At 55.1% G+C, this 17,869-nt stretch overlaps 1 protein-coding gene across 7 annotated transcripts in view; it reads left to right on the forward strand.

Moving 5' to 3' along the window:
* Window positions 1-17,869, forward strand: part of SBF1 (SET binding factor 1) — an 86,020-nt gene that overhangs the window by 35,766 nt on the left and 32,385 nt on the right. For all 7 annotated transcript variants that reach the window (XM_030014398.2, XM_030014400.2, XM_030014402.2 and 4 more), the window contains exons 2-4: window positions 9,468-9,553; window positions 16,850-16,987; window positions 17,186-17,320. In XM_030014398.2, coding sequence (XP_029870258.1) covers window positions 9,468-9,553; window positions 16,850-16,987; window positions 17,186-17,320 — 359 coding nt within the window. The remainder of the gene's footprint in view (window positions 1-9,467; window positions 9,554-16,849; window positions 16,988-17,185; window positions 17,321-17,869) is intronic.

The following is a 17,869-nucleotide window of genomic DNA, read 5'->3' on the forward strand; positions in this document are numbered from 1 at the left end:
GTAAGTAAGGTGACACTGGCATGTACTGTCACTTCCACTTTCTGAGTTTGCGCTGCTCTGTGCCAGGGAAGGGTGAGGGTCGAACTTAAATGCTGCATTAACAAGGCTTGTTAGTGAATTTCTTAACAATTCCCACTTAGAGCGGGTGTAGTTTTTGATCAGACAGGGTCCCCTGCCGCAGCCCCAGCTCAGACAGTTGTCCTTTTAGTTTGTGCGTGCCTTGAGGGGCAGCAGGGAGAGCAGCTCTGCTCTGAAGTGGATCGTGGAGTGTTTGATCAGGAGCACGAGTAAATCATGAGATTTGTATCCCCCAAATATCAGTTGTTCTGCACTGAAAATACCTATTATGGTAGATAATTGGAGAAATTTCTCCCTTCCAAAGCCCCCACGTCCCTGTACCACCCTGGCTGAAGCCGTAACTGGCTCCCAGCAGCTGTGCCTCGCTCTCCTCTCCACGCTGCTCTGAAACCTTTCTCCACCTTTAATGTCTGCAAGGCAATGCTGGGGGGGGGCACCCAAAGCAGTGAGGCTCCCCCTGCACGAGGAGGATGTTGGAGGCCCACAAACGTGCTCATTGCCAAGGTAAAGGTGCTTTCCAAAACTGTCCCTGCTGTCCTGTATTGTCCCTCCAGCTGCTTAGTGGTGCCCGCTATCTCACAGCCCCAAAGCTGGAGGAGCACTGGCATGCTCAGCATTTGATCTGTGTGCAGCATTACCAACCCCTCATCAGCAAACAACTTGAGCCTGTTCCAGTAGTGGTCTCCTGCTCCAAGGATGCTCCGTTGAGGAGGCGGTACTTGAGACAATCTTCAAATGCCTGATGACAGTTGTGGGACATTGAGAACCGTGATTTTTTTTTTTTTTTTTTCCTAGTTTTTTGGACAAGTGAATCTTAATTTGTAGGATGCCCTGTATCGGGTGTTCTCATCATTGGGAGTGCTTTGCTTGCACTAGGGACCACTATTTCCACCTCAGTAAGGCCGCGGTGAATGGAGAGTGCCGGAGTGGAGCAGGCAGGGTTGGGAAGTGTTTCTTCTGGTTGAAGACCATGAGTCCTCTGCAGGCCCCTGGGTAAGGTCTGATGCTTTGCTGCTGCTCCCAGCTGTTCCAGAGAGACATTTGCAGACACTCGGGGTTGGAGAGTTCCTGCTGGGTGGGGAATTCCCTCTGCAGCACAAGTGGAGCCCCGGGCAGGGCTGGGATACAACTTTGTCTTGCTTTTTGGCAAACTGGATTCTCCAGAAACTTTTGCTAAAATGGTGGCTTTCGAGTTGTGGTTTGTAGAGATTTGGGAGTTCAGTTGCAAATCTAACCAGCCTGCAAAGTATAAGCTGGGCAAAGCTATTTTCAGTGAGGTTAGATTAAGGGAGAGCCTTGCAGTGTTTCCAGGAGCGGGATAGGGAATCTGTGTCTGGTCACCCTGTGCCTCAGGGTGTGAGGCCATCACCTCCGTGCTTCAGGTGGAGCACACAGTTTGAACAGCAAGGACCTGCTGTTGGGAGCCAGTTCCTCCCTCAAGAGAGAATAAAAGCCAGAGTTGACACGAGCGTTTTCAGTTGGTGGCACTGGGTAGAGGATGCTTCTCCCAGCATCTTCCGTAGCTCCACGTCACTCCTGGTCCCTCTGGGTTTGGAGGAACCCCCGGACACCCATCTCGCCTTCTCCATCCAAGCAGCTGGCGCTGTCACATTGCGGCTCTTGATTTTGCAGCATGTTCGTGCCTTAAAGCAGTTCCTGCGCTGTCGTGGCTCGGGACCATTTTTGTGGAGGGCTCCTCCGAAGAGACCTCTGGGTCCGGGTGCGGGCTGGGAGGAGCGGGTGCTCTCTCCAGCAGCCGACGGTGACCGAGGCACCTTGTGCGTGGTGGTTTGGGGGAGGCTGGGGGCCCTATGTTTGCGTGGAGGCTCTGCTGGTTGTGTCAAGCCCGAGGTATTTATGAAGGGCTTCCTGTTACGTACTGGCAGGGAGCATTTCCAGAAATGGCTATGGGTGAACAAGTGGTAGGCAGCTGTAAAACGCTTATCTCTGTCTCCCTGCCAGTAACCCTCTGGGCCCCGAGCAGCACTTTCCTGGGACGAGCTCTCGGAAACAGACGGATTTTTTTTTTTTTTTAATTACTTCCTCTTATGCCTTAATGTTTCTAAAGATAAATACAGCTCTCCTCTTGGCATCTGCTCAAGGAACAGTAAAGCTTTACAAAGGAGCAAAGCTCCATATCAGCATGTACCGTGCCTAGTCTCCAAATCTGCGGTTTGTTTCATAGATGGTAGTAAATCTTTCTCTCCAGCTCCCTGCCCAGGACGATTTATTTCCTGCTGAACAGGAGGTCCTGCCGAGCTGGTCCCTCCTTTGCCGGACCGGTCCTGGATCCCGGGATCTTTCCTGACCTGTTCAGCTGTTTACTCTGGGGCATGTGTCGGGGCAACTGAGTGTCATCCTGAAAGCACCGTGCTTGGGCAAGAGCAGTGGCCTCCACCTTGTTGGGAGATCTGAGCAGACCTTTCTACAGGGAGCCAGGGTGGTAGGAGAGTGACCACGTCCCCGCAGGCCCATGGCAGCTCCCGGGGTTTTCCAGCCGCGACTCCTTGCCCCGCAAGGGTTTGCCGGCGTGCCTGACCCCATGGAGTCTGCACCTCACAGGTCCTGGTGCTGCCCCGGCGTGGAGGTCGGGTCCCCAGCTGCCCCCGGGCTGCCTGCTCGCCGGGCCGGTGCCATGCACCCGCCAGCCGGGGGGGAGATGGGGTGTCTCGCCGACACTTCTCAGCCTTAATTTGAGAGTGAGTAAGAACAGGTTTGAGGAAGGTAATGACAGCTCGGGGACGGGAGCGGGGGCCCGGGGAAGGAACGGTGTGAAAATAGAATGGTGAAGAGCTCTGTAAGGGAGGGCAACGCCGTCCAGTTCTTCACAGGCTTTAATTTTAGCTCTCCTATAAACATCTCATTACTAAGTGGCTCATCCAGAAGAACTTCCGAGAGTCATGACTTTCAGTGGAAGTGCTGTGCTGGGAAAACATGAGCAGGTACTCACCACCCCACACCGGCTGGGCAGCGACGTTCCCACTGACTCTTCTTGAGGATGTTTTATCTGGGAGCAAGTGACCCAAGAATGGAGTATTTTGCCTACCTTTGGGAGGTGTTCCATCGCTGTAAGGAAGTTTTCCCAACAACGAGTTGGTCGTGTTTTGATCAGAGTTGCATGTAGACAGTTTGCTTCACCACCCAGTTCTGCATTTGGTCCCATCCCAAACTGTTTGTCCTTTCTGATCATTATCATCTTGTGTTTATAGAGAGTCAAACATGCCCTCAAACATCACCAAGGCGATCATTAAACACAGAATGAGTTCATTTTTTCCCCTATTTTATTTATTTTTTTTTAATTTACTCAGGACAGGAATTGGTGTTCTGGGTGCAACTTTGTGTCTTTGTAGAGACTTTTGCCTTAAATCCTGCTGTTGTCCTGCAGACTTGCTGCTGGGTGCGCTTTCTGTATCTGGTTCAAATCTGGCTCCGGTCCGTGGCCGTGTGCAAGGTGCCAGTGATTTGGCTGCTGCACAGGCATCTGGTGTTCCTGCAGTCTGGGAAAGGGTCGAGCTTTGTTTCTTCCCAAGTTTCGTCTTCTGTGAAGTTGTACTAAAACATGAAGCGAAGGAGAACGTGTGGATTATTTATTTGTCTGAAATATTTACTCCTCTGGCTTGCTGGCCCCACCCTGTGCAGACAGAAAAGGCGGCCGTGCCTGCAGCAGGGACTTCATATACACGTGGCAGCAAAATGACTCCTCTCCCCGGGGCATCCGCACGGGTGGATGGCATGCCGCGGTGCTGCCAGGGGCACCTCCTGCCGTGCCAGGGGGACGTTGCTCGTGGCCGGGGTGTGGGGACGAGGGCAGTCTGCTCGGTCGGTTTGGGGCAGGTGGGCTTTCCCCACGGGAGGGCTCGGGGCACCCGGGACGGTGGCAGACGTGGGGCTGCCGCGGTGGCCGGGAGGAGCGGGCCAGCCCTGGCCCCACGAGCCCCGCACACAGCCCTTTTGTTTTCCTCCATAAAAAAGCCATTCTTCGTGCTCCTTTCATAAATATGTGATGAGGGAACAGTGCAGTCATTGTCCTCTGAGCAGACACTTGTCGTGTTGTTCTGGGGCTGCTGTGTCCGCCGGTGCGGTGGGTTTGGTGGGATGGGGGGAGGACTTCAGTCTCTGGGATGAGGATGGCTTGCTGGGCTCAGTTCTGAATCCCTATTTCTGCCTTATTCTCTCTCTCTCTGTTGTTTTATATATCCCCCGAAGCTTCTCCCTGCCCTCTGGGAAGGAGGAGCTGATGTCCATGGGCTAGAATATCTCACCTTCTCCACTCCTGCAGGTGTTAGCACTCCTGTTAACTGGGAGTCAGGTGGTAGTCCTGCCTTTTTCATCAGGTCAGCATGATAAAAGTCTTCTCGTAGGACATTTTGAGGCCAGCGGGATGAACACAGTAGCCAAGATGTGAAGATCACACAACTAGGGAAGATCTCAAAGGTGCTTCTCTTGTACCGAGAATGAAAGAAATGAGATGGAGAAGGGGTTTTGTCTGGAGCCTGCCTCTGAAACTGCTTTGTTGGGGTGAGGCATGACAGGCAGAGCAGGGGAAATAAGAGCCAGTGATGACTTGGCCTGTAATGGTTATATCTGAAAGCGAAACAGCAGGTGGGGACATTAGCGTGAAAAATAAAATTGTATTTCCTGGTTGGCGTGCTTGAGAGGAGAACTGTGCAGCTCTGGGAGCTTGGCGGGAGCCGTTGGGCTGTAGGCAGGTGTCCGTCCCCATGAGGATGGGTCTCCTCTGGCCAGGGCAGGGTCCTGCTGAGATGTCCTCCAGCAGCGGTTGTGGCTGCAGCTTGTCTCCAGTTCGTCTTTGCTTGGGAGAGCTGGAAGTTACTGACTGAAATTGTGTGGGCTTTTTCCCTTTCTCTTTTTAAGCTGTTGAATTATTTTTCGCTAAAAAGTGAGTTCCGTCATGCGGAGAAAGAGAAGTGGAGGTATGGGGAAGGGGGACATAGCTCTCCATGATGCCTAGAAGAACTACAGTAGCTTATCACATGTGGTTTGATAGTTTTGTGGGTTGGGGTGTGGGACATCAGGGTTGTCTGCAGAGCAGCCTGCAGCTCCTGTGCCATCAGCGCATGCTGGTGTGCATTTGCAGCTCAGACCGCAGCGTTTGCAGCGCTCTGTCCCACGACAAGCTGTCTGCCTGCCAGTCTGAAGCACAGCCTGCAGCTGAGCAGCTAGGCATGGCCCAGGGAGCTGTCGATGCCTGTCAAAGCTTTGCAGAGATTGCAGCCTTGGACCGCTTGCTCTCTCATCCCTGGCAGACCTTTCCTGTTTGCTGGGCAGGCGTGAACTGGACGAGCTTCCTGCCTTTGCTTTCTTGTCACAGGCATCACGCAGCCAGGTGCTGAAGCATGATCTGGCTTGGGTTCAGCTTTGATGGACTGCAGCGAGGATGTGCTTTCCTGTCACCCTGGAAAGCTGCAGAGGGGGAGCGTGGAGCCGGCCAGAGCCTCCTGGATCTCGCTGTGCACATCACGTTGTTCTTGACCTGATCTCATCACAGTTTGTCATAGCAGCTGAATGTAGTGGTTTTGTTTTTTAATTCCAGCCATCCTGGGTAGTCAGGTGCTGGTTTGTAATAAATACAGCCTGCACATTTTGGGTGAGAATCTCTTGCCTGGGGCTCCTCTAGAGAGAGTGCTTGTTTTCTTCCCGATGCCATGCAGTGCCCTGTTTCTTGCTGGCCAGCACTTGGCAGCTGTGTTCCCATGCCGTTGTGCCAGGAGCCACCACCTCGCTTTGCAGGTAGAGTGGAGCGTTGCTGAGGGATGTGCTGGCAGGTTTGTCAGGCCATAATGCTGGTTGATGCAATAGTTCCTACTCCTTGCGGTGTAGTTGCCCAACCACTGTTTGGTACCGCTCACAGCCCTGTGAGGGTTACGTGGGTTGTTGCTCGTTCCAAGAGCACCATTAGCAACCTGCTCCGTAGTCCAGGGCTGGTGCCTGATTTGCATGTGATGGAGCAGGCTTGCAGGCATGGTTTGGGTATGTTGCATCGCTTACCGCAGATCTCAGCAGTAAGTGCTCTTGGCAGAAGCTTCAGGTCCCCTTTTAGGTTGCGTTTCATGGCTTTGTGCCTTGTGGGTTAATACTGTTTTGCAGGAAGCCACCTCAGTAACTATGGTCAGTGCTTTGTAGCATAAGGCGTTTTATGATGCTTTAAAACAGGTGAATTTTTAAAATAATTTCTCCTTTGAGATACTGAGCAGCTCTTGGAAGCCTCTGCTAAAGACAATTCAAAGCAACGATGAAGTTGAGGTCCATCTCCCTGTGCCTGGGGTGAGCTGGCAAAACATTTCTGTGTTTGAAATGATCCCCTCCGTCTCTCCCAGCAGAACTAGAAAACAACCCAGCCTCCCTGCTGGAAGCTGGGGTGAAGGAAGGCTGAAGCACCTCTTGCTCATGGGTTGAGGACTTGTGAGCTTTGTGTTCCCTGTATTATATCATACTGAGTTTTCGAGGTTCAGGGGTGTGGGAGTCGTGCCTGAGCCTGCAGGAGGGCTGATTTCTTGAGACCGACTGTACTGGTTGTACTGTGTTGCTTGGTGAAACACCTTCCTGTGCTTTCAGTAACCTGAGAGCAGAGGGCTTCAGGTGTGAGTGTTGGAAAAGGACTTGTTCCAAACAAGATACTTTGCCTAAAAAACACATGAAAATTCACTTCTCCTGTGACTCTCCTTACTCCGTCATTGCAGCAGGCTCCACAGAGAAGGTCCAGCACCTGGAGCAGCTGGAGAAGCTGCTGCACAGTTGGGTTCCCCATTGGCCTGACCCTGCGTCTTCCCTGGAGTGGGAGCACTGGCTGCTGTGCCCCATGCTGTATGGCAGCGCCAGCCTGCAGCTGTTTTCCTGCAAGCTGGTAGGCAGTTGCTGGGTGAATTTTCCAGGAAAGGTGGACATCTCTCTGCAGGGGACTGGAAACACTCTGGAAACATGGCCCCAGGGCCCAGGAGATGGAGTCTTGGCTTAGTCTTTTTCCAGGACGTTCGTTCTGAGCTCCTCTTGTCACGTCACTTAAGAGACAAGTGACCCACCGAGAGCGAGGGAAGCAGAGGGCTGTCTCTTGCTTGGCCATGACCCCACTGGACTGAGAACCAGCCGTTCCCGGAGAGTCCCCGGCGTGCCAGCGCTCACCGCCGCTGGCCTGCCTGAGAGTTAAGGTCATCTGGTTCTGTTGTGTCAGCTGAGTATTTAACTTTTTGCTTATTTAGAATTTCCTGTATTATGATAACATCTCATAAACTTCTAAATATAGCTTAACGCTAATTTAGACTGTAACAGGCTGCCCCAGGAACAGTGACCAGGTGTCACCTTAAGTTGTGCCGGCCTTTTTGCAACGCAGGGGCAGGAGGAGGCAGGAAGGAAGACGCAAAGCGAAGCAGCTGCGTTAATGCCGACGTTCGCAGGCACACGTGCTTTCCCAGGCATCTCGGCTGGGGACAGCAGAAGAATCGGTGGGGCTGGTCCGGCTCCCCTCCGCAGGAAGGGATGCGCTGATCGGACAGCCTGATATGGCCAGCCAGTGGCTTGGACACTGGGTGTGTTGAACGATGGGAAGTAGGAATGCAAGGATCAGCCCACCTATGGAGTAGCTGAGGAAAGCGCCGGGTGGCTTGGCTGGCCAGAATTTGTAAGTCAGGCTGCTTGTTAATGCCAGTTGCTAAAATCAGGATTTATGTAGTCCACGGATCGCTAAATAACATGGCAGCACTTGGCTTTGAGAAAACCCATGGGGTCAAGTTCCCCTTGTTCTAAACAACACCTGGAGTGTTTTTTACATTTGCATTGAGGGTGATCTTGTGTCTGTTTCCCTTGCGACCAAGAGAGTGCGAGTGAAGACACGTGCACTTGTGGCAAGGCTGCTGGAGGAAGCCGTCAAGGAGGGCACGGGTCTCAGAGAGCTCGCTGGGTGCAGGCCGTCGGAGAGCTGTAATTCTGACGTGTGTGTCTAAAAGGGTTTTTCCTGTCTGTGAAGCTTGAGCCGGCTCGTTTGTGCTCAGAGGAGGCAGGTCTTACTCAACATGTTTGGCCTGAGCACCTTGCAGTGACTGATGCTGTCGGCGGCGCCTGGGACCTGTCTGGAGGGGAGGGTGGTGTCTGAGCACGGGGTGGGAGATTTGGTTAACCTGACGCTTGATGCTATTTTCTTCACAGCTTGGCACTGACCTTTCCTTTTTGGTCCTCAGACTATAAGTAGCGTCTTTTCTGATGCCTTGTTCTGCTAAATTCAGCTGTGGCTGGCTGGTGGTAAGTGGAGCACTGGAAACAGGTCTAGGTGCCAAAAATAGTCCTTCCGTGGTGCATGCCTTCTGGTGAGGCTCGTCCTGTTACCTGTCCCCGTCAGCAGTCCTGGGGCCAAAATCCAGCTGTGCCGGAGGTTGGCCCAAAGGCCGCAGGCGTTACTGTAAGGGACAAGAGAGGCAGTCGTCCCCTGGGACGATGCAGTGGATGCCGTAATCTCTCAGCAGCTCTGCAAGGGACCGAGATGGTCCCACTTTACAGGTGCTGCCTGCCTTTGTGGCTGTGCCTAGCCTGTGGTAGGAGCAAAATCCTTCTCAGGATTTCTTATTCCCAGACTCCAGCTTGATCCACTGGAGCAGGGTTTTACTGTGAGCAGCTTCATCACTGAAAGGATGTGGCCAGCGTAGAAGTGCTTCCCCAGCCTTGCAGGCTCTGTGAATGTAGCAGGAGCTACCTGAGTTTCAGCTGCTTCAGGCTATCCCAAGAGCTGTCTGCCAGCAGAAGAGCTGGCCTGCTCCCTGGTGTGCCGGTTTCCGTGCTTGCCTGGCCAGCTAGTTCAGGGCATGATCTGGGTGAAGCACAGGTTTTTTTATTTGGGTTGGTGTGGGCTGGTGGACAGGCATGGTGGGGGAGTGCTCCTTCCAGCAGCAGTGCAGGCTTCAGGTGCCATAAAGCCACAGGGAAACGGCAGCTCCAGGGTAACTTGAGAGTAAAACTGGCTGGCATGATGCCATTGTTCAGGGAAAACGTCAAGTGCCAGGTTGTAGATAATGAGCAGTGAATTACAGTTCAAAAGCTGTATGTATGATCTTGTGTTAACAACAAAAGGAAGGAAACTTAAACTTGACCAGAGATCTGCCACACTTCTGCTGTGCCTGTTACGTACCTTTAGATAAAAGAGTTTATGAGTTGTTTGCTCACTACTCTGTTAAAATTGCTGCTTTTCCCTGTGGTAGGGGCAGTGCTGCCATACAGCTGTGTTTGTGGAAGGGGCCGGGGTCTGTTCTGTGCTGCCCATGTCCCTGGAGGGCTGACACAGTGCTGGAGCGTGCCGGTGTTGCTTCCAGCCTGGTGTTACCAGAGGCTGAAATGCCGGCTGTGTACCTGCTGCCTGCCCTCTAATCCCCCTCTTGTCTCTGCAGGGAGTGGGGATGGACAGGGACAGATACTCCAGCGTTTCCCGGAGAAGGACTGGGAGGACAACCCCTTTCCCCAAGGCATCGAGCTGGTGAGTGTGCTGTCCCTCGGCACCGGGACCCCGGGGAAGCGTGACTGGCGTGTGGGGCAGGTGATGCCATGGCACTGCGTACACACATCTCGCTGGGCGCTGCTGGGTCTGACCAGGGGAGCCCACCTGTCCCCTGACGCAGCTCCAGCTCCGTAAAACCGTGGGATCCAGCACACTGCCTCCCAGCCGGGCCGCAGCAGAGCTGTCCAGAGGCGGTCGCTGCTGCACGCCCTGCCGGGGGCTGGCTCCTCTCCTTGCCGCTTTGCTCCCCCTCCTCCTCTGGGATCAGCTACTCGGGATGCTGGAATGCTTCCTAGAGGAGCTGCACGGATGCAGCGTCAGTATAAATAGCCCCGTCACGAATAGCAGGGCTCTGCCATTGTCAGGCCTCTCCCAAGCGCTTTGCCAAGCAAACCGCTCCCCTCCTCGGGCCGGCGGTATCAGCAGCAGCTCACCCTCCAGCAGGCCTGGGTGTGCTCTGTTTGCATCCGCCCGGCGAGGAGGGTTGCTGGGCTCTGGATCCCTTCCCCAGCCCTCCGGACACATTCGCCTGCTGTTGTGAGTCCTTTGAGGTTGCAATCATTGCTGGGTCATACCCATAAAGTGACACACCCCGTCTAATTTGGCACTGCGTGGGTTCTTCACAAACCAGCTTTTAACTAATCAAGGATAATAGGATTGTTCTCCTCGGTTGCTAAATTTGAGTAGAAGTTCTTCTCAAACCCTTCCCTGCTGCATTGGTGCTGCTGCTGAGGAGCTCTGAAGGAGAGGAGCCGGTGCTCTGCTGCCAGCCAAAGCAAGTGGGTTGGGCTGCCGGCTGTCCAGACCCCTTTTCACTCCTAAACTGAGTCCCCTTCCGAGCTGCTCTCCTCCTCCCCCACAGCCATTCTTCCCAGTTTCCAACTGCAGTGCAAAACCTGAACACAAGACAAGGCTTTAGAGGTTCCTTTGCTGCCTTGCAGGCCTCACGGTGCTGGGACTATCCTCACCCCGCTCCTCGAGGCCTTGCAAGTACCTTTGCTGCACTGGGAGGTGTCGGTGCCCGCGAGGCCGGCATGTGATGGTTGGTGCGGGGACGCTGGCCAGCCGAGAGCCCCCGTCCTCCCCTGGAGCGGAGGAGCCGGGAGCGGCCATCCCTTTCTGCCTCCGTTGGTGTGTGCAGAGGGATTGCACCTCCCTGTTCGGATGGGCCCAGCCTGAGTCACCTGCCAGCAGGACTTGCCGAAGGGTACTTGTGCATCCCTGATGAGGGATGTTTTGGGCGAGGGAGTCCTGAGTACCTGGCGTAGCAAAGGGCGTTCCAGGTCCCTGTGCTTCTTCAGGGGTTCGATGAATCATAGAATAGAATCAGAATATCTCAAGTTGGAAGAGACCCGTAAGGATCATTGAGTCCAACTGAGGGATGGCCTTGGGAACTCGTTTCCTTAGAGCAGGTGTGTCACGGGCACTCATGGCACCACGTGTTGGGATCTCTGACTTGCACTGTCCACGTGCGGGGCTCCGGGTAGCTGAGAGGGGTGGTGGCCCAGCCGGCATCTCGTTTCATGGCCTGGGCAAGTTCCCTGTGCTATTTAATGCTTGTTTTCTGAGCGTGGATCTGCGGCCACCCCTGCTTGCCCATCTGGACTCAGTTCTGCTTTCAGCTGCGTCCCACGTTTTGTGGCCTTGTCCAGAGCCGGTGGTCATCTCCGTCTTTGTGTGCGCTGGTGCCAGAGAATGTCCACATGAGCTGTGGCTGTTGGAGGCTGATCAAGACACACTGTGTCCTGTGCCCTCCACAGCTCTCATATCAGGCTTAACCGATCACCAAGGGACTCTGCTGGCACTTGCAAAGGAGAGCTGCCGGCATGCTCCTCTTACCCGGCCAGGAGCAACCAGCTTGTGGAACAGAGGGTGTCAGAGCTGGACGCATCTTTGATCCCGTCCTCATCCCTCTGCCCTGTCCTGGGCACTTGGCTTTGGCAGTTACCGCTGCAGCTGACAAGTTGTGCCACGTGCCCGCCAGCAAGTGTGGCGAGTCACTGGGATCAGCGGCGGTGGCCGGTTCATCTTCCTATCGCGTGCTAACCGTAACTCCAGCACAATTTTGGACTTCTTTGTGCTATTTTGTCTGAGGCAAAAATATATATTACTTTTCTGGTTAGTGTTTCCTGGTTGTCTGTAGGGGACTTGGGAACTGTCCCAAGAAAGTGGAAAGCTGCTTTTTTCCCAAGGGTCAAACCGTCCAGCCAAAAAATCCCTGGAATTTAAACAATTGGAGCCCCGTCCTGTTGGGAGCCAGGGGTGGCTCCGAGGCTTCCCACAAGCTGTCAGGAGGCATCCTGGGTGAACAGCACGTAGGCCTGACACTAAGGCAGCTCCTGAAAATCAGATGGAGCCCACCCTGGGGGGTTTTGGGTGGTACATTACATTGCAGTCACTGCTATGTTTCTTTTTAACAGCTTTTTGTTGGAGAAGATTTTCTGGTGTGTGTAGGGAGCAGGAATTTGTAGCTTCTGCCCTTGCGTGCCGTCTGACGGCATTTCCAAACAAAAATATCTCATGTTAAAGGGTGGAAGTTCCTCTGGAGAGAGACGCAGGATGTGAATGTGTCTCCTCTGTTGCAGCATCCTCCCCTCCCAGGCCAGAGCCATCTCCTCTGGCAGCCCTTGAGCCCACAAGTGGGTTGCACTGGCTGCCCTCGCCAGCCTGGTGCAGGCAGACTGGGGGAGCAGGATCTCCAGGCCCTGGGGCAACTGGGAGAACCGGGCTATTACTGCAGGTGAAACCATGGCAGAGAGCCCCGCTTCGGGCTGTGACTAACAGCTCTCGCTTCCAAGGGTTACTGGTTGCAGTGCCTGCGGTGGTAACGAGCGAGGTGCGCGTTACGTTACGGGAATGGAGATTCCTGCTAAAACCGGTGGCTGTGTGCGCTGTGGTGTGCTATGCCCGTTAGTTCCTTCTGCTCCAGCGAGGGTTAGTTCCTTCTGCTCCAGCGAGGGTTAGTGCAATTCCTCCTCTGCCTTTCAGATCCCACCCGCGGTCCTTCTGTACTGCAATCTTACAGGTTTGCTTAACACAGCATGGTATTTCCCATGTCTTAAGGCCACTCGTGGATGGTTGTTGCATACTGCAGACCGTGTCATCTGGGTACGTCCAAGCCTCCAGACACATTTCACCTCTGCCAGCGCGCACTGGCCCCTGAGCCAGCATATGCCAGTGTTCCCTCCTGGCGCCTGGGCACTGGAGAGTAGTTAGGGTTTCTGCTGCTCTCTGAGATAAAACAGTGAAATCCTTTTGTTTTCCAAGCAGCAGGTAATTGCCTGCATGTTTGCAGCTTCAGTCTCCTTGTTTGGTGAAGGTGAGCCCAGGTTTGTACGAGGTTTGTTCCCTGGCTGCTGGGAACGCTTGGGCAGAAGTGCCTGTAGGAGAACGCTGCGTCCTGGCCCTGGCCTGGGGTGGGGTGGGCTTGGTGGGGCAGGGTCCACAGGTCTCCACTTCCAGGGGATGGTAACACACTCTGCTGCTTGCAGAAAAGCTTCCTTTGTTGCTTTGCTTTCGTAAGGTGATGGTAGCTGAGCAGAGCCTCATCTAGTGCATCTGTCTTGACCAACAGACCTTTTCTTCACCTCTGGCGCAGAGGGACCTGAGGTTGGCAGCTGACAGCCAAGCCCGTGCAGCCAGTGGCTGTTTCGGCAACGCTCTGGAGAGAGGAGAGCTGCCACCATGCTTTGGTGTGGGTTTGATCAGGAGTGGAGCAGGCAGCTCTTTATCCAGTGTCCCTGGTGGCTCCATGTGTCATCCCTCCTGCCTGGCAGCCAGCTCTGCTACAGGGTCGTGTTGCCCTCCCTTAGCTTTCCAGGGTGGAAATAAATGATCAGGAGGATGTCTTGGGACATCATAGGCTAGATCCTTGCAAAATAGATCCTTGCAAACTTGGGAGAGGCCTGTGATGTGACTGGTGGAAGAAGAGAAGGTGGTAAAGCAAGCGCTGATCTCTGCAGTGCTGTGGAAAACAAGGCTTGCCAGACAGACACACACACACACACACACACGTGTTGTCACGAGAGGTTGGTTTTGTTGCTAAAACTGCTCTAGGCAGTGTCTGCAGAGCCCGGCGCGCAGCTCTGCCTTTCTTTCTAAATAAAGGAAGGGCTGTTGCTCCAGAGAGGCTTAGGTGCAGCCCGGCTGGGGCATCCATCAGTGCTGGTCTGTAGGGGAGCTGCAGTACATCCTTCAGGTCAGTCGCTTCCATCAACGCCCCCCTCATGTAAGATTCGAGACTTTCTTCTCCTGTGGCTGTCTGCAGCTCGCTCTTGTTCTCTATGGGCACCCAGCAGTGCTGAGATGGGCCATAAGGACAGACCAACGCCACTGCAGCGCTCGCTGTGCGGAGCAGCTCCCGCACGCCCCAATGGCCATGTGGAGCCCCGGCAGCGGCTGCCAAGTTACCGCGCTGCTGTCACTGCGTCGGCACGGCTGGGTCGTGCGGGCAGCGGGTCGTACCGCACCCGAGGGCAGAGCACTGGGAGTGATGGGTCTGCCCAAGTGGTGGGGGAAATGAATACAGGGTGAGCATCCTCCCGGCGCGGATCCAAGTTTGGGCGAGGCACCTCTTGCCCACGCAGATCCACAGAGATCTTTAGTTTGGCGTGGGGGGCCGTAGTTTTGTCTTCCTCTAACTGTGGCACCTTCAGTGTTGCAGAGCACCACGGTACCACCATTGGTCATGGTCGGACTGCTTCTGGGGCACACTTTTTCTAATGACCAGCCAACCTATGCCCATCTTTCATGGAGGATGTTTGTCCTTCCTGGAGGATCTAGCTTGAAATGAGGCAGCAGTTGTGGACGTCAGACAGCTGTGTGCCTGGTGCTTTACAAACACGTGGGTGCTTTATGGTGACTTCAGCAGGATAAACTGGCTGAGGAGCTTTGAGTGCAATCAGTCTGTGTCGCAAGTGACTCTGGGACATAGCCGGGGCATATCCGTGTACCCCAGTGGCATGACCTGATCCAGGGTGTCACCTGCTGTGGTTTGAAGTGACCCGTGCTCTCTGCAGGTGCTGTTTTTAGGAAGCTGACTTCTTATCCCATGGCTCAGGAAGAGTCCCAGGCAGCTTGGTGCTTGGAGCCCAGGTGGGTGTCAGAAGCCTCCTGCACCTCCCGTGGCAGGACCGAGGGCTCTGGTGGTCCTCGCTGAGCTCATACTTTGGGGGCAGAAGGTGGCAGAGCCATGCCTTGGCCTGAGCAGGTGTAACCCTGAGTGAAGAGGCTGAAATGCGTTCACGTTCATGTTGTGCCATCGTTTCCATGTGCCCATTTAGCGGTGGCGTAGTTGTCTCTGGAATGGGCTGAGGTTCCTTGGCACAGAAGGCGGCGTGACTGGGGAGTGGAGCACAGCCTGTGCCCACCGGTGGTGGTGATGTTGATGTCCTACTGGGGTTCCCTGGTAGAGGAGCAGTCCAGGGGATCTGGAGTTCCATTTCTTAGGCCTCTGGATGAGCACATTTAACCCCCAACATCTGGCTTGTACGCACCTGTCTCTGCAGGGAAGGTTTGATACCACAGTCGTGGAGTACGTCCCTCTCTTTGCACCGGGATGCAGCAGTTGGGAAGTGCTGGGTGGGACCCAGCAGCAAATTGCTTGAGTGCAGCAGCTTTGTGTGCTTTGGTCTCATCATTTCTGCAATGAAGTGTTTGCGCAGAGCGGTGAGCTATGAGTTGGTTGTGGAGCCCAGTGAGGAGAGGAACTCTCTGGTTGGGAGAGTGATGCTGTGTACTTACCCTGATAGCTGCTGAGCCATACTTTCCTCCTGCGGACTGATAAGGGAGCCAGGCAGCAGGCAGCCTTGTTTAAAAATGGCACCAGGAAGGAAAGGCCCTGGGACGCAGGTTTACAGGGACATACATGGCAGAGTCTGGGACGCAGCTGCATGAGTGCTTTTGCCTCACCTCCTTCCCACTGACATACCTGGGAAGCTGAAGAAAGCCAAGCTCTTACAGCTGCGGCTGCACCGGGCTGCCCAAGGGAGGAGGGTCTGGGTCTGTGCAGCAGTGTGTGCACGCGTGTGGAGTGCGACGGTGGGCACGGAGAGCAGTGAATAGCTGGAAAACTTCACCAGTTGAAAACAGCTTTGATTTGCAAGGGTTTGGGCTGGAGCAGGGATTTCTGCAGCTTTGCAGCGTGTCAGCCCTTTCTGCCAGCCTGGCCCTGTTGCCGCCTTATTCTCATCCTCCCTTTTGCTCAAGTTGCATTTTCAGAGTGCATCAGGCCACAGCCCCAGGAGCCGAGCTGTCCTGCTCTCAGTGAGGTCCAAAAAGTGTCGGGAATTTTCCACAGCTCCTCACCAGCCAAATGCAGATGCTGAGGAAATATTGAAAAATCCCTTGAGACTTCAAAACCAAGGGGGAGTCCTGGGGCTGCTGGCTGGAATTACCCACCAGCCCTGGGAAGGTGTTTGGAAAGTCCCCAGAAACCGGTAAAACGGTGTTCAGAGCTGCCTGAAGTGCGGTGTTGGTGCGGCCTGGGCCGGGTGTTTTCCAGCTGCCTGCCCAAAGTCAGGAGTGCCGCCTCCCAGTGTGGATGCCCAGCCCTGCCCTGCGGGGAGCTCACCCCAGCCCTGGCAGCGTGCGGGTTGCCTTTCCTTCCCAGAGTTTGTGCGTGCAGCTGCCTGGCACCTCGGTGGGCTGCAGAGACCTTGCAGAGCCTTGGCAAGCCTCGCAGTCTCGGTGCTGGCTGCAGGTAGCAGCCTCGCACGGCACAGCCCAGCTCCTCGCAGCCCCTGTGCTGGGGGACCTCCTGCGGCTCTAAGACGGGTGCAGGGTGGCAGAGGGTGCCCAGCTTGGCCAGGGTGTCCCCTCACCCTTCTTCCCAGCTTGGGTTTCTCCAAGCTGCTCCTGCTGTCCCAAACTGCTCCTGCTGTCCCTGTGGAAAGGAGAGGAAGGTGCATGTCCAGTTTTCCCCCACAGAGGGGATGGCGGGGGGGGGGGGCTCTGGCCAGTGCTCTCCCTGCTCCCAGACCATGGCGGCTGCAGCATGGGCTGGGGAAGGTGGCACAGCCATTTCCCTACGTAATCTATTGGTGATGTGCTGCCACACCAAGCTCCCTGTCCCTGGGAGCTGGTACCTGGTGGTGGTGTTGGTACCTGGTGGTGGTGTTGGTACCTGGTGGTGGTGTTGGTACCTGGTGGTTTGCTTTGCATCGTCCAGCCCACCAAAGCTCCTGGCTTCCGATGCCAAAGCGACGCAGGGGAGTGAGGGGCAGCGGTGCGGGCAGGTCAGCCCCTCTGACTGCCGTCCCCTGCCCTCTCTTGCAGTTCTGCCAGCCCAGCGGCTGGCAGCTCTTCACGGAGAGGAACCCCCCCACCTTCTTTGTGGCTGTGCTGACCGACATCAACTCGGAGCGGCATTACTGCGCCTGCTTCACCTTCTGGGAGGCCGTCGACAGCGCACAGGTACTGCGGGCTGCCGGGGTCAGGTTGGGGAAGGTGGTCAGCAGCACTGGTGGGGAGGCATCTGGCTACCTTCAGCTTTGGCCAGTGGTTCCTGCTTTCTCTGTGTTGGAGGAATCCAGACCCTGGCATCAGGGGCTTGGGAGAGGGAAGAGCATCCTTTTCCTAACCCTGGGACTTGGCTGCTGTGTGTCTCCCTAGCCTCAGAGCCACCCCAGGAATGGTGAAGGGGAGGAGGAGGAAGAGGAGCCATCATCGCCTGTTCAACCCGCGCAGCTATTTGCTCCCAAAAGCTTGGTGCTGGTGTCACGGCTGGACCACGCGGAGGTGTTCAGGGTAAGTCCGAAATGTGCTGCGGCTGGGTCAAGGGGAGCAGGGCCCCTACTCGGGAGGGAGAGGAGAGCAACATTAGGAAAGACCTTCTGGCTCTGGGAGCAACCAGGAGCCATGTAGTCACTGCCAGGAAGAGCAGCTGTAGGAGCAGCCTGGCACAGCACCCCATGGGAGAGCGGCCTGTCCCCAGCCTGGTCTTTACATCCTGGTCCAGCTCCACGAGCCGGGTCAGCAGCTGCACGCTGAACCTGAACGGCTGGCTGCAGAACAGCAACCCAAGGACTTGGCCACACCGGGCAGCTGATGGCCTTGACCCAGTTTTGTTAATAGAAAAACCGTGAAGAACAGCCCGTTCCTGTGGGAGCATTTATCTTTGCCACCTTTATTTTCTTTAAATGTGCTACATTATGTGGCTGTAAAAGGTTTGGGAGGGCACAGGCTGCAAGCTGGTGTGTTTACAAACTGCCTCCGTGTGTATTGTGTCCGCAGCTCTGCGGCTGGGGCTGGTGGGGTGTGGGCAGCCTCCTCCAGACCGAGCAGGCTGCCTGCCTT

Source organism: Aquila chrysaetos, chromosome 5 (assembly GCF_900496995.4).
Source record: "Aquila chrysaetos chrysaetos chromosome 5, bAquChr1.4, whole genome shotgun sequence".
Classification (NCBI taxonomy): domain Eukaryota; kingdom Metazoa; phylum Chordata; class Aves; order Accipitriformes; family Accipitridae; genus Aquila; species Aquila chrysaetos.